This window comes from Malurus melanocephalus, unplaced genomic scaffold (assembly GCF_030028575.1).
Source record: "Malurus melanocephalus ecotype Western Australia unplaced genomic scaffold, MMel_1.1 scaffold_1156, whole genome shotgun sequence".
NCBI lineage: Eukaryota > Metazoa > Chordata > Aves > Passeriformes > Maluridae > Malurus > Malurus melanocephalus.
The window spans coordinates 1-15,048 of record NW_026624388.1 but is presented as its reverse complement, the minus strand read 5'-3'; the positions used below and the strand labels follow the sequence as shown (position 1 = coordinate 15,048).

At 45.3% G+C, this 15,048-nt stretch overlaps 4 protein-coding genes across 4 annotated transcripts; 3 read left to right on the top strand and 1 right to left on the bottom strand.

Moving 5' to 3' along the window:
- Positions 1-4,764: 4,764 nt before the first annotated feature.
- On the top strand, positions 4,765-5,720 carry LOC130586414 (histone H1.10). The gene has a single exon (XM_057387202.1). The coding sequence runs from the start codon at positions 4,811-4,813 to the stop codon at positions 5,471-5,473; it is 663 nt and encodes a 220-aa protein (XP_057243185.1). The 5' UTR covers positions 4,765-4,810; the 3' UTR covers positions 5,474-5,720.
- A 1,140-nt stretch (positions 5,721-6,860) lies between these two features.
- Positions 6,861-7,314, bottom strand: LOC130586424 (histone H2B 1/2/3/4/6). Its single transcript, XM_057387213.1, has one exon. It carries the CDS (start codon positions 7,305-7,307, stop codon positions 6,927-6,929), a length of 381 nt encoding a protein of 126 aa, XP_057243196.1. The 5' UTR covers positions 7,308-7,314; the 3' UTR covers positions 6,861-6,926.
- Positions 7,315-7,561: 247 nt separating this feature from the next.
- On the top strand, positions 7,562-12,146 carry LOC130586419 (histone H2A.J). The gene is made up of 2 exons (XM_057387207.1): positions 7,562-9,963; positions 10,292-12,146. Exon 1 carries the CDS (start codon positions 7,632-7,634, stop codon positions 8,019-8,021), a length of 390 nt encoding a protein of 129 aa, XP_057243190.1. The 5' UTR covers positions 7,562-7,631; the 3' UTR covers positions 8,022-9,963; positions 10,292-12,146.
- A 1,468-nt stretch (positions 12,147-13,614) lies between these two features.
- On the top strand, positions 13,615-14,071 carry LOC130586427 (histone H4). Its single transcript, XM_057387215.1, has one exon. It carries the CDS (start codon positions 13,665-13,667, stop codon positions 13,974-13,976), a length of 312 nt encoding a protein of 103 aa, XP_057243198.1. The 5' UTR covers positions 13,615-13,664; the 3' UTR covers positions 13,977-14,071.
- The last annotated feature ends 977 nt before the right edge of the window (positions 14,072-15,048 follow it).

Below are 15,048 nucleotides of genomic sequence, written 5' to 3'. Positions count from 1 at the left end.
TACATGCAAAATGGTACTGAGGGAAAACTCGACCTTGCTGAGAGAAACTGGAATGCTGTGTCCAGGTTTTCCCTAAGCAACAGAAATGTGAACATAACTGGGGTGGGACCAGTGAAGGGCCACAAAGATGATGAAGGGACTGAAGCATCTCTCACATGAAGAGTAAGAATATGGAGGGAATAGAGGATACAGATCAAATCTTCTTAGTAATRCCCAGGAAAAGAGACAATGGGCACAAACTGAAACACGGGAAATTCTACTTACATGTAAGAAACAATTTTTTAGAACATGCTCCCCAGAGACGTTTTAGTGTCCCCCTGCTCTAGCTGACCCTCCYTTGAACATGGCCAGGTCCTACTGCATTAAGTGTTAGATTAAAAGATAAGATATCTTTTTTAGGAGATGTGATTGCCCTAATGCTGAAATAACCATCAATGTATTTTTGTTAGYTTAGTTGAAGTGTAACTGAAAGGATACAAGCTGCTTTGCTTCTGAAAACCCTTTGACAACTTGAATCTTCCCTACACAGAAGCTTTGCAATTGCTAAATCAATATCATCAATGTAGTTTCAATGTGACAGACCTAACATCWTTTTATACTGATATGGTTTTATTATTAACAATAAAATGTTTTTATTATTAATATTGAGAGTGATTACTTGAATGTCTGCAAAATTATTATGAAGAAGACATCCTGCTTCATTGAAAGTTGTCAATTTCTCCATACCTTCACCATCCTAACTATAGTAATTGTAATTAAGTGAGTGCAGGCTTTCAGCTGAATTTGTCTAATCAACTTATCTGGATTGCTCTTCTCCTGCAGTCTGAAAGTCTTATTTGCCTTTATTTGTCTAATGTCTAATCTGTTTCTCCTCCTTGGGAAGCTTCTGTCTTGACATGAATAAAAGTATTTTCTCTAGTACACCACTTTAGAAATTGTTGCGTTATATGTGAGCTACTTTGGTTTTGAAGATCTTTGCATTAGAAAGTACTCTGTCATTTTTTATGTTCCTCTGTAACCTGCACTAGCACCTACACAGCTGGGCAGGGAACCCAGAGTATGTGTGTGATGGTACACAGGCACCAGGCTGTGTTTTGGGTGTGCGTTGGAAGAGGGCATAACAAACTGGTTTGAGTTCCTCAGTAAGAGATAAACAGAGTCTGCACTTCTACAGGGTACTTGGAAAGGAAACCAGGGACAATACAAAAACTGYTTGCTGTTTGAACATTAAATGAGTCATATTTAAATATCTTCTCTTCTTCACATGGAAACTGCAAACAGTTTTTATTAGCAGCTCACTCAAAAAACTTYTTTTATTTTCAAGTAGTTTTGTTGGACAGAAAGATAATTTCTATGTCTGGTTGAAAAACTACTGCATAATCTACCATTAATTTGATAAGATAGGTGCTCAGATGCTTGCTTTGCTTGTCTTTCTCTCTGATCAGTAAAACACCCAAGGCAATGTCAAGGTTATTTGCAACGATCAGTCTCTAAAATAGGAGAATTTTCTTTATGGTTCAGGGTTGCATTTAACAGAAATTTCCAGCAGTGTAAAGTTGAAAATTGCTCAAAGTTTCTGACAWGTTTGTTTTACCCAATTAAATAGAAAATGTCATTATTTGGCTCAGAGTGTTGAAATAACCCTAGAAAAAACTTCGTGTTTTTCACACCACTTTATATTTCTAAATCCCCTCTATTTAACAAAAAAAAAAACCAAAAAACAAAAAACAAAAAAACCAAAAAAACCCACACCCCACAAAAAAAACCAAGAGATTGCCTTCCCCAGAAATGGATGGCAAGACCAGGAACATTTTGTCTTCTCAGAAGTAGGCCAGGGATAATTCTCTGTGYAGATAAGAGCCATTGTGATGGTTAAGGAAAAGATACAATAAAGCATGCTGACACACAGTGCCCGAGGCCAGCTGCCAAGGCTTCCAGTGTCTCAGGCTACCGGGAAAAAGCAAAGGACTTCAGAAGTGCAACTCAAAATAGGGAACAGGGAACACGAGGATTTGCAGGAATGCACCCAGATCTGGAAGTGAGAGAAACACTAAATTCTRCACTTGAAATCCTTAGATAATGACCTTTACAATCCTCTTCATATGCTTTCCTTACAAAAACAAAACAAAAGCAAACAAACAAATTCCAAAAACATCCAGAAACGTTCCTGTGCCTTTAAAATTTATGATAGAGTAGGGACAGCAATCCTTGTGGGTTGCAAGTGGAATTCTAGTGACTGAGCTACTTAGGGAGCAAGATCTAAGATCTCTTCTGCCACCACTTTCTACCTTGTGTCTTTAACGTGTGGCCAGTTTATGGGGGAGGGGAGGGGAGGGAAACCTCTCCTCTCCTGATGGACTGAGAATAGGTTTGCTAAAAGCAASCTTGAAGGGAAACTTGCCCAAATGTGTGAATGCGAGGGAGGTGTAAAGAGGATGAGCCCCTGGGGCTACAGCTGCATTCTTGTAGGAGCGGTTACTGTCTGCTCCCAGTTGCTCCCAGCTTCTTAACCAGTTTCAAGTGTAGTGAACCCGTCACCAAGATCTAACACTAAACTGTGAAAGCTGCAGGGATTAAAGCACATTAACCTTTGTGCATTCCTTATTCTCTAAAGAATGTACATCACATTAAACAGATCCGGGTAAATGACAATATTTCTCAGCTCCGTCTTTTGTATAACTTATAGTCAAATTCTGCTTTGTTCGACTAAASTGAAAAATATGCATAATGTGCTCATCCTACTGCAACCAACTACTTTTTTACATCTCAAACATATTCATATTATTCATACAACTTGCCACACTGAACTTCCAAAATCTATGGCTACTGTGAACTTGTTCTAGATGTGTATTTGGGAACGATGTCATGTTCACGAGAAACATGGCAGATTTCACAGCCCACTTCAATATGCCTTTCAGTCTGTTTTTTACTGTGGAGTACAGACAAGACTAATTTTTTCCAATCTCTGCTTTCTGTTCCTCTCCTTCAAAGTATTTATTGTCTCACCTGCATGCAAACAAAACAAAGTAAAAATAAAAACAAAAGAGAATATGGAAGAGTCATGCTTCATTTTTTTTCACCTGTAATTCTAATGTATCTAATGTATCATTGCTATTTTAATCTATATCATTTCAACTGAAATTGCTTGTGTCAAGAATAACTTTATTGTGTCTTCAACATCCGGTGTATCAAAATACATGTCTGGGCCCTCTGTAGCATACCTCCTGTCATCTTGAATCTCAAATTTATCCATTCTAGAAAAGATGTTCCTTTGTTGAAGTAGCCCACTGACATTTTGCGTGATGTATTTTTAAAAAAGTACAATGGGGTAAACTAATAAGTTTGATCATAACTTGGACTTTTAAAGCAAGAGTGAAAAAATCTGGCTGCTTTTTRTTTAGAAACCAATTAAGGCTTTTGTCTTCTGATTTAAAAACACTTAGCCCAAACAATTCATAGCAGTCCTTACAAATTGTAATTAATTTCTATTGTCACTTAATGAGAATCAATAATTGAGTGGGATTGTGATAATTAAAACTGATTCTGATTTATGAGGATTGTTTGAAAATGATTTCAATATTCTTAGGATTGGGATGAAAACCTCAAGAGTGAGTTTTTTCCTTTTCCTTAAGAAAAAAAAAAAAAAAAAAAAAAAGAATTGGAGGAATATGAAACAAACGAAAAATAACCAAACCAACCAAACAAACAAAAAAACAAAACCACAACAGTCAGTGCCAAAATATTTATGTCATATTGAAACTGAAGAATTCTATTCATACATGTCACATTTCCACAGTATTTAAATTATTGAGTGATAACTAATGATTCATCTGACTCCAAAATTGTTCAAGTAGTATAGTATATATATTAGTGTATCTATACCTGTTAGACATTTTTCCTCTCCAAGTCTGTCTCTGATGTTTGTAAGCCTTAAAGAATACATCCACTGTTGTAACCGAGAAAGTGTTAAATCAGCAGTTTATCTGGGATTTCTAGACATTAASTAAACATTAACAGCTTCATTTTACAAACAGGCTATTTGTAAAAATATCAAAATCTTTCTATCCATTTAAAGAGCACCACACAAAAAAAAACAAAACAAAACACACCAAAAAAAAACCTGACAAAAAAAAGGAGAGCCCTGGCAAGTTCCAAACACTTTTCAACAGTAAATATATTCCTCTGAAGGTCTCTTCCTTTCCCAAAACAAGAAATTCCGTTGAAATAGTGTATCCTTAATAGTTAAAGATATGGTTAAGAGAGCCGAATCTTTATCCATATTCAAAGCTCAGCCATGAAATTGTGTTACTTCCTTGTCTTTGAAATCATTTTACGACAAAAATACTCAAGCTGCCCACTCAGTTTCTGTCCTAATCTGGAGAAAAYCCCCCCAAGAGTAAGGCTGCATTACGGGGGAGACTTTTTATCTACGTGTTTTATTTTAATTTAGAAGGAAAAACAAAAGTTTGCCKTTCCCGGGGTCTCTCTGGCTTCACAACGCGTGGTTAAAAACGGCTTTTCTCTCCCATCTGTGGTCCAAATAGCAAGAAACTTGCCCGAATGAAAGTCCACCGTCTTCTCTTCACTCTCCGAAGAAACTGGGGTGATTTTGCGGCACTCGTTTTACAAAAAATATGAATTTATAACTCCGAAGAAACACAGACTCGGAGGAGGAAAAGCTCTTCCTGGCTAACAGTTAGGCGGGCTCTGCAAAGCACCAATCACAGATCACCGCTTCGCTATAAATTCAGGCATCGGGGTTACTGTAGCCCAATTACTTTCTTTTGATTAGGAAGAAGTCTCCGCAGCGATGTCGGAGACCGCTCCCGCCGCCGCTCCCGCTGTCGCGGCCCCCGCCGCCAAGGCCGCCAAGAAGCCGAAGAAGGCGGCGAGCGCCTCCAAAGCCCGCAGGCCCGCGGGGCCCAGCGTCACCGAGCTGATCACCAAGGCCGTGTCCGCCTCCAAGGAGCGCAAGGGGCTCTCCCTCGCCGCGCTCAAGAAGGCGCTGGCYGCCGGCGGCTACGATGTGGAGAAGAACAACAGCCGCATCAAGCTGGGGCTCAAGAGCCTCGTCAGCAAGGGCACCCTGGTRCAGACCAAGGGCACCGGCGCCTCCGGCTCCTTCCGCCTCAGCAARAAACCCGGAGAAGTGAAGGAAAAAGCCCCCAAGAAGAGAACTGCTGCAGCCAAGCCTAAGAAGCCGGCGGCTAAGAAGCCCGCTAGCGCCGCCAAGAAGCCCAAGAAGGCGGCAGCGGTGAAGAAGAGCCCCAAGAAAGCCAAGAAACCGGCGGCTGCAGCGGCCAAGAAAGCAGCAAAGAGCCCTAAGAAGGCGACAAAAGCTGCCAAGCCTAAAAAAGCGGCGGCAGCAGCGAAGAGCCCGGCAAAGGCAAAGGCGGTGAAGCCCAAAGCAGCCAAGCCCAAGGCGGCGAAGCCGAAAGCAGCCAAGGCAAAGAAGGCAGCGCCCAAGAAATGAAGTGTTGATGTGGTAATACTTTTAAACCCAACGGCTCTTTTAAGAGCCACCCACTATTGTCCCGAAAAGGGCTGATACACTCCGTCACTGAGCTCTGTGCCTGCAGCAATGCTAACTATTCGCCACTATCCGTGTGGGACGTTCGTGTGTGGAGTGGATAGGACACTAAACTTCCGGCCGTGGTTTTACACTGACTTGGAAAAATAAAAGTTTACATTTCCTGCGAAAACGCTTTCTAAAGGCTGCTTTTTTTTCCTGCCTTTTATTTTTTTTTTTTTTTTTTTTTTTTTTTTTTTTTTTTTATGCACCGCATGTCGGTGTATGTGTTAAAGGGACTGCTTAAGGGCGGGTGCATTTCTCGGGGCGTGGAGGCTTTTTCTCATTGCTCTAAATCAGCGCGATTCCTAACAGCACGGATGTGACTGCCACACCTCTTAGTGACCGTAGCAGGGAACTGTCAGCAAGACTCCTCCGCTTCCTTGGCAATGACATTTCCACTTGCCAGCGCTGTCGTGGGGCAGGTCTTAATTTCTGCGTGATTTGACCGACCTACTTTTTCGAGGAGGCGATTGCCGGGGCGGGAGGCGGGCAGCAGTCACCAGCGYTCCTCTTCCGCACCCTGCCGGGCTGGTGGCGGTGCAGCCGGCGCGTCTGGAGCTCCGCCAGGCAGCACTCCCGAAGATCGCGGGCGGGAGCGCAGAGGCGGAGCGGCGCAGCGCTCGGCACAGCACCGGGGGCTGCCCGGAACCGCTTGTGATTGGCTCATTGGAGAAGCTGGAGCCGCTTATTGGGCCGCTGGGAAATTTGGAAAAGCCCGCGCTGCAGAGGAAGAGGAGGGGGAAGGGAAAGCGGGGAGTAGAGAGGGTGGAAAAAGGGGGTGAAGGAGCTCTGCGCGCCCTGGCTCTGAGCCTACCCGTGCTCCCGGCTCCCCGCGTTTTGAGTTACCATCCCAAACCGTCAAGCCCATTTCAAACGTTCTCCCTTCGCCCAATCTTCTAGTCCTTTTATATAAGGCAAAATGTTTAAGCTTAAGAGTATTCCGTGACACGTGTACAAGAAAAAATAAGAGTCGGTTGTTTTCCCCTCACCCTTTTTCAATTATTTTTATTTTCTTGAAGTATAATTGCTAATTCAACTGCGTGACACTCCTAATATTCATGAAACAATAAGGTATTGTCTTTTACTGTAAAAAGAAGGCTTAATACTGTTCATTTATTAGAAAACTACATCAACGTTTACATTTATGAATAGTGAAAGCATTTTAACTAGCTTTAAGGACTTCATAATTACCATTGCAAGACTGAGAGACTGATGAAAYGTTTAATACTTTATTTATGGTTTCTTTAAGTCCCATACCCAAGACCAAAGCAGTACTGTGTGATCAACTCTTTTATGGAATATGTGGGTGGCTCTTAAAAGAGCCTTTGGGTTGATAGTCACGATCCGAGACGCCCTACTTGGAGCTGGTGTACTTGGTGACAGCCTTGGTGCCCTCGGACACGGCGTGCTTGGCYAGCTCGCCGGGCAGCAGCAGGCGCACGGCCGTCTGGATCTCCCGCGACGTGATGGTGGAGCGCTTGTTGTAGTGCGCCAGGCGCGACGCCTCGCCGGCGATGCGCTCGAAGATGTCGTTGACGAAGGAGTTCATGATGCCCATGGCCTTGGACGAGATGCCCGTGTCRGGGTGCACCTGYTTCAGCACCTTGTACACGTAGATGGAGTAGCTCTCCTTGCGGCTCTTCTTGCGCTTCTTGTCACCCTTTTTCTGCGTCTTGGTGACCGCCTTCTTRGAGCCCTTCTTGGGCGCAGGAGCGGACTTGGCYGGCTCGGGCATTTTAGCAGWAATTYTCCTCCTGGARAAAGGTCTGCGTATGAAAYGGCTGCAGCGCCCAMTATTTATAGCAGCGCCGTATGCAAATATCGGCCTCAGCGYTGTCCAATGAGGTTGGATCTTCGCTCACGGGGCGCGTCTCCGTCCCCGATTGGTCAGAATACGATCCGTCTGCTGATTGGTTCTTCAGCAGCGACCGCTTCCAGCCAATGGCCGAGGGCTCATCCCGCCCTGGAAAGGTATAAAAGGGGAGCGGTGTTTGCGTCAGTRTAATTATCTCGCTTTTCCGGAGTGTGGAGAGCCTGTGCTTCATCCGGTGTTTCCAGTATGTCCGGCCGTGGGAAACAGGGAGGAAAGGTCCGAGCCAAGGCCAAGTCGCGCTCGTCGCGGGCCGGGCTGCAGTTCCCCGTGGGSCGCGTCCATCGCCTCCTCCGGAAAGGTAACTACGCGGAGCGGGTGGGCGCTGGAGCTCCTGTCTACATGGCGGCCGTGCTGGAGTACCTGACGGCCGAGATCCTGGAGCTGGCGGGCAACGCGGCCCGCGACAACAAGAAGACGCGCATCATCCCCCGCCACCTGCAGCTGGCCATCCGCAACGACGAGGAGCTCAACAAGCTGCTGGGCAAGGTGACGATCGCGCAGGGYGGCGTGCTGCCCAACATCCAGGCCGTGCTGCTGCCCAAGAAGACTGAGAGCCATAAAGCTAAGAGCAAATAAATTCGGCGAGCAAAGCTACTCAGACTTTGCACGACGTAACATTTTAAACCAAAGGCTCTTTTCAGAGCCACCCACACAGTCAAAAAAGAGTTGGTGTTGCTAGCTTTACAAAGGTGCTCTGTTACTTAGTCTTAAACGATACTATGTTTAAAGTGAATTTCTGTGGTTTTAAATTTTGTTTCTACCAAATTGGCCTTCTACATTTGCTTTCTAATTYACTCTCATGGTTACTATTTTTGTAGTGACTTATTTTACKTATTTGTAACATTCAGTACAAAACTTGTTCTTTGTTCTTTGTTGATTCTGCTCACCTATCATGGTTTCACAGGTTACTTCGGGTGTGAAATATGGGAGGGTGGCTAAAGTGGGGGTGGGACTCGCGAAAGCTGTGCAACCTAAAAATGGGGTATCATCTCAAATCCTAGATGGAACTACATCTAAGAATGAAGACATTTAATTTTCTTTAAAGACCTCCATTCTTTAACAGATRTAAAGTTTCCCTATGAGTCAAATTTTTATAGAAATAGGAATGCCTTAGGAAAGAATGGTTCTTTTTGATCCAGATCTTTACTTAGTCAGACATGCACTCTAGAGTAAATGTAGCATTTTTCCACTCCGAAGTGCATTGCAGTGCTACTATATTCCCATTTTAAGTGAAATTTTCAAACTTTCTATTCTTAAATTCCCTCACTGTTGGTTGCTAGTCCCCTTGTTATATCAGTTGGTATACCTATGTTGGCTGTACAGATATCATCCAAGAGCACAACCTTAAATCTCTTTATATTCGTTATTATAAATTATGAGAAAGAGTTGTTAGTGGATTCCTCTTGCTAGGATATTCCCAGAAGCTTTATCTGATGCTCTTTAGCACACTGCATGGAGGTGATTTGTCTTATCGTTGCTACACCTCTGCACCTTTCATCCCCTGGAGAGGAGTGCTCTGTGCTTGGGGAAAGACACTACTCCCACCCTGCTTCTCTTTGACACCCACAGTCTCTCAGCTGAGAGGCTTTTTATGCAGCACTGTGCCATGGCCAAAAGTGGGACATCAGGGATCATTTGTGGAAAGAAACAAAAAGAGAGCTGCTGGAGCACCACACTAATCTCTTCTAGTGATGGTATTCGTGTCTAAAGGTTTTGTTTGTTTTAAGGGGACACATTTAGGGTTGTAGTGGTCTTATTGTGTTTTACTGATCATCCTTTGCTACAGCTACATATGTCCTGGCCCTTGTACTTCTCTTCCTTAAAAACTGCAATGGTAATCAAAATTCTGTTTTAACATGCACAAGTCTTCTGTWCTTAGTTTTCAGACAAGATTTCTATGTATATGTTTGTCAGGAAATCATAATCTCAGAATGGTCTGGGTTGGAAGGGACCATTAAAGACAATCTCATCCAATCCCCTTGCTGTGGGCAGGGACACCTTTCACTAGCCCATGTTACTCAAAGCCCATCCAGCCTGACTTTGACTATCTGCTAGGGATAGGGCACCCACATTTTCCCTGGACAGCCTTGTCCAGTGATCCACAACCCTCATTGCAAAAAAATTTTTACTTATGTCCAATCTAAATGTAGCCGCTTATTAGTTTGAAATCATTTGCCTTCCTCTTGCCYCTAAAGGCCTGAAAAGAACTCTRCCTTTCTGAATTGAAAGSCTGCTATAAAGTCTCCCCAGAACYTGCTTTTCCCCTGGCTGAACAACTGCAGCTCTTTCAGCCTTCCTTCATGGGAGAGCTGACCCAGCCCTCTGATCATTTCTGTTGCACTTCTCTGGACCTGCTCTGGCAGWTTCATGTGTTCCTTAGGACAGAAGACCACAGAGGATGAAGGCTTCAAATGGGATCACATGAGAGCTGAGAAGAATGGGACAATGAYTTCGCTGGACCTGCTGTTCAGGCTGCTTTTGATGCAGCCCAGGTCACGATGGGCTTTCTGGACCRCAGGTGTGTATCTCTAGACCAAAGCACTGGAATTCCAGAGAAAGGCTATGGGGTAGAGGTGTCTAAGCAGGAGTTGCTTTCTCTGTGGACAAACTCCTGTATGTGGAGGTCAGAGTTGGTACCACAAGAGAAGGGCCGTCCTGAGTGTGGAGCTAAATCCAACACATCTCTACAAATTCTTCATGTCACCTGACCAGGAATTTATTATTTGCTTCAGAATTTCATTCCAAACACCTTTTATTACACTCATTCTTCTCATCTCAGTACACATGAGTTTCATCTTCTGTGATGCTTAGATCCTCTCCTTAATACACCCTCRTTTTGTCCTTAGCCAGTAATGGTTTCACCGACTGCTAACCCTGGCTGCCTCAACACTGATGAKGTCTCAAATGCAAAAGCCCTGCAAGTCAGATGGATTACATGGATGATACTGCTGGAAGATTTCCTGGTATTAAAGACAGCTTTCAAGCAAATTCCAGTGGATGAAGGAATGCAGCTGATCAAGTTTAAATAAATGAATCTRTCTTATTTGCATACACAACAAGCAGTACAAAAGAGGAAATCTCTATGACATGGTGCCTTAGCTGTGTCATGGGGTTGTAATGTACCTTCACAATCTAAACAAGTTGTGATGGAAAAAAAAGAACTCCTCCAACCAAGGTCCCTCAAATGTTTTAGGTCACAGTTCACAGTTRTGTTTGGGCATAACTCAGTAATGTCAGTTTACATATCAAAAGACCTAAAACTTGATAGTTAAAAATTTGAACAGCTTTTCTATCCCTTTTAATCTATATTGCTTGCAATTCTAGGAAAATGTACCTATCAAACAGCTCTTACTTTGCTTTGCATATTATTATAACTATTACAACAGTTGTAGCAGATACAGATGTGGATTTAAATTGCCACTTAAGCTCCCAGGAAAAGTATTAGCAGCTTTGAAGTTGATTATAACACACTGATGCAATGATTTTTTTTACTAATTACATACTTTCTTGTGCAGTCATGGTGAGGCATTGTCTTATTGCAATAAACAAATAYGATTTCCTCATTATAATTTAATCAGGAACTAGGGCAACTCACCTAATTAGTGTGCAYTTGAAATGCTACAGATGTTTATTTTGTTTTTTTAGAAAACTGAGTTTTGCAAAGGTTTCCATTCTCATTTAACCCCGAGGGCAATGCACCCAAATTTGTGAGGAAATTGCAGAATCTGTAACATGAGGATTGGATACTAAACTTTGATCCAAGTTAAAATTATCTCTGATCAACAATAGGAACAACTTCATTAGCAATTATATTTTGCAGCAAAATTTCTTTCTGCTTTAATTATTTTTGCCTARGAAAATGCTTTGATCCATGAGAGACCATATAGAATATGTCCCTAACAGAAACACCCGTGAAACATATCTGTGCACAATTCTAGCAACCTATAGGCAAGATAGCCTTCCAGAAGGCATGATGTTAAATTATATCTAATGTACTACACTTAGTGAGGGCAGGGGTTTGCAACTGCTTTACTTAATCTAAGCTACTGGTTTCAACCTCGGCATCACCCATTTCTGGCAGAAAGGAACGGGGAATTTTTAAGTCTTGCAGTGGTTATACTGCTGGAAGGAAAAGTTATACTAGGATCCTCACTCTGTATTTAGGAAGACTTAAGAATAAATTATTATTTTGACATACTAAAAGATTTTGTGTAATTCCTTTTGGCTCTCAAATATTCAGAATGTTGTTCACACCTGTCTCAGGAAACATAACTAGACACAGACCTTCAGATACAAAGAACAAAGCAGAATTTGTGGAGCCAAATGCCAATATTAGGCATCAGCCTGGCAGGTCCACTAGTGAAAAATCTCCCAGTTAGTCTGTAAGCAGTTCATTCTGTTCAGTCAACAAAACAAACCTAATATAAATTAAAGATACATTTGCCTCCTWGTATTGTATATATAAGTGGCAATTCTTCAAATTTGAAAGAAAAAGGAATTCACAGTGATATTTCAAACAAGATTTGCACTTGTTTGACACCTGTAACTGAATGCATGACTATCCAAATTACATTTCCCCCTGCATTTAGGGAATACTTTTCTTCTGATAAATATTCTGCAAACGTTGTCAATGTTCTCTAAATTATATTTAGGAATAAATTTAAATAACCAGCTGTGCAAATATAAAAGGATATGAAAAACTATAAAACAGTGGATATGTTTAAAATGCAAAAAAATACTAATAATATAAGAATTGGCAAGCACTGTAGCCATATTATTTCTCTTCTGTGTAAGCAATATTAAGGACCTTTAAAGATTCCATTTAAAAAAAAAAACAGTCTCATAATTCTCTCATTATTTATTAATTCACTTTGCAAATACAGTCCAACATACTGTAAGGAGCACATATGACATGTTTTTTGAAAAGTGTGAAACACACGGCAAAATTTCTAGATTTCTCATTGGAACAAAAATTGCGTCGTTAGCGTTCATTTTTCAGGTATCATACAAACAGTTGTTTGTAATATTGGTAATGTTTTCTTTCGCTTGTTGGATCTCAGTTTACGCCARCAGACACTTCTTTCAGAGGTCAGCAGCTGCCGGGAGCGAGCCCGGAGCCTTGAGGCCAGCGCTGCCCCGAGACCGCTCTGCGGGGCTGGACCACGCTGAAAATATGGTCCCTTCCGGGCTCGGAAACTGCCCCTCCGAATTGCCTTCAAAGAGTCTCGGGTCAAAAGGTTTCCCACTGCAGCCCCCCACTGATGATTTCCCCTGCAGCTCAGGGCCTCCATCCTTCCTTCCCCTATCACCGACCTACAGTCGCTCCGTGCGAACATGAAAGAGCGGAACGCTCGGTGTCCAGACCCCAGGACCTCACGGAGGAGGGGCCAGCGGTGGGAGTGTCTGGATAAACAAAGAAAACGCGAARCCGCCATGGCCGAAGCAAACAAAGAGCGCTACCCGCAAAAGTCTCCTCCGCCGGCTTCCCGGGAGCGGGAGGTGGAACATCAGTGGGGAGGGGCAGGAGCGCTGGGCGAGGTCCCGCATTGGTCGGATTTTGCCGCAGASCAGCGGGGAGGGAAGAGGAAAGGGCGCCGCAGCCCGAAACGCGGGCCGAGGCTCGCAGGTCCCGCTCTTGATGCCGGCGGAGACCCAGAGCTCCCGTGGAACTCTTCCCAGAGTAGAGGACAATGGGGAGGGACAGGAAAGCAGCAAAGAGATGCACGGGCTGACAGGGGGTAGGCACAGCGCATTGCGGCCCGACAATGCCATAAACTCTGTTGGTTAGGACCTGGAGATAAAAAGGCTAAGCTTTTACGTTCAATGCCTGTATGAGCCAACCACTTTACAGATTGGCTTGATGATGTTTGTGGGTTCCTTCTCTTCTCTCGCAATATACTATGATTCTGTGACTGCGAGAAGCGCGGAAGGACGCCAGAGCCCGGCTGGGAAAAGCAGAGACGCTGCGCGCGTCCATGGGACACAAAGGGGAATGCGCCTCGGCCACGTCTCGCGGGAAGCCCGTACAAAGCCGAGCGGGGGGAGCCGAGCGGGGGGAGCCGAGCGGGGGGAGCCGAGCGGGGGGAGCCGAGCGGGGGGAGGCTGGGAACGAGACCCCGCCTCCCGCTGCAGTCCTCAACCAGGTCGGACCGCCGGCAATTAAGGGAAGCTCGGGGCCGCTTTCTGCTGCAGTGTGTCGAAGACTGAGCGGGTGCAGTCATGTCTGGACGGGGCAAGGGCGGCAAGGGGCTCGGCAAAGGAGGCGCCAAGCGCCACCGCAAGGTGCTGCGCGACAACATCCAGGGCATCACCAAGCCGGCCATCCGCCGCCTGGCTCGGCGCGGCGGCGTCAAGCGCATCTCGGGGCTCATCTACGAGGAGACGCGCGGTGTGCTCAAGGTGTTCCTGGAGAAYGTGATTCGCGACGCYGTCACCTACACCGAGCACGCCAAGAGGAAGACTGTCACGGCCATGGACGTGGTCTACGCTCTCAAGCGCCAGGGTCGTACTCTCTACGGCTTCGGCGGCTAAATTCTRTTCCCGYTACAGCTTAACGCTTTCAGAACACAAAGGCTCTTTTCAGAGCCACCCACAACTCTCAAAAAAGAGCTTTAAATCGCTGTGTAGTKTCTTTGTTTCTATGTAGCTACCTTGTTTGTCTAAGTCGGTCTGGGGGGAGGGGAGGGAGGGAGGCAGGTCAGAGGAAACAATTTTGTCTATTTGTTTCCTCTGTACCCCACATCCTCTTCCACCAGTCCTCTCGCGCTTCAGGGGGGCACTTCTCGCGTTCGGGAGGCGGGAATGTTCTGATCGTCCTCCGGGAACAATACGAGAGTAACGGGTGTACCGCGTTACAGGGGGCTCCTGGCGCTAAAGGAGGAAACGCGCCTTCTCAAAATTAGTCCGTTTCCCCCATTCTCCTCCGCACCCGACCACAAGCCGCCGAACCCAGACTCTTTCGAAAGCGCAGCAGAAGGGACAGGCGAGCAAAAAGCGGTGGGAGGTCGTGGCCAACCGCCATTGCGGCAGCCGCTCTCGCASTACCAGCTTCACCGCCACAGCCTGGAAGGGGAAGCTCGCGAAATGGCGGTACATTTCCTCTCTGCCATTATGTGGGCGGGACAGAGCGGGAAGGCGGGGGAGAAGAAACAGCRAACAGCACTCGCTAGCGCCTGGGGGCTGCAGAGCAAAGAGGCTGCGAGCCCTGTGCTCAAAAGGCTTCCCCTACTCCCCGCTCCTGTTGGTTACGGCTGCCTGTTCTCTAGGCACCGCTCTCACCTCCACGCACCTCAACCCTCCTTCCCTCCCTCCCAGCGCCGAAAGCTCTGATCACTGAACCTCACAACGACCACCACAGACAGGGCGGGATGAAAGGAGGGCACGGCTGGACAATACAGAAGGCCCGCACTTCACCCTCCGCCCCCCGTTATCCCACAATTGACACAGCCTTGAGCACTAAAAAGGCTTGCCACGGGCTGCCTGCGCCCACACCGTAACAGAGACAACAGCTCCCTCCGGTGGACTTGTGGTGGCTCTTAAAAGAGCCTTTCGGTTTGGCTGTAGGAGGGTGGGAGGCTCAGGCTCGCTCGCCACGGATGCGGCG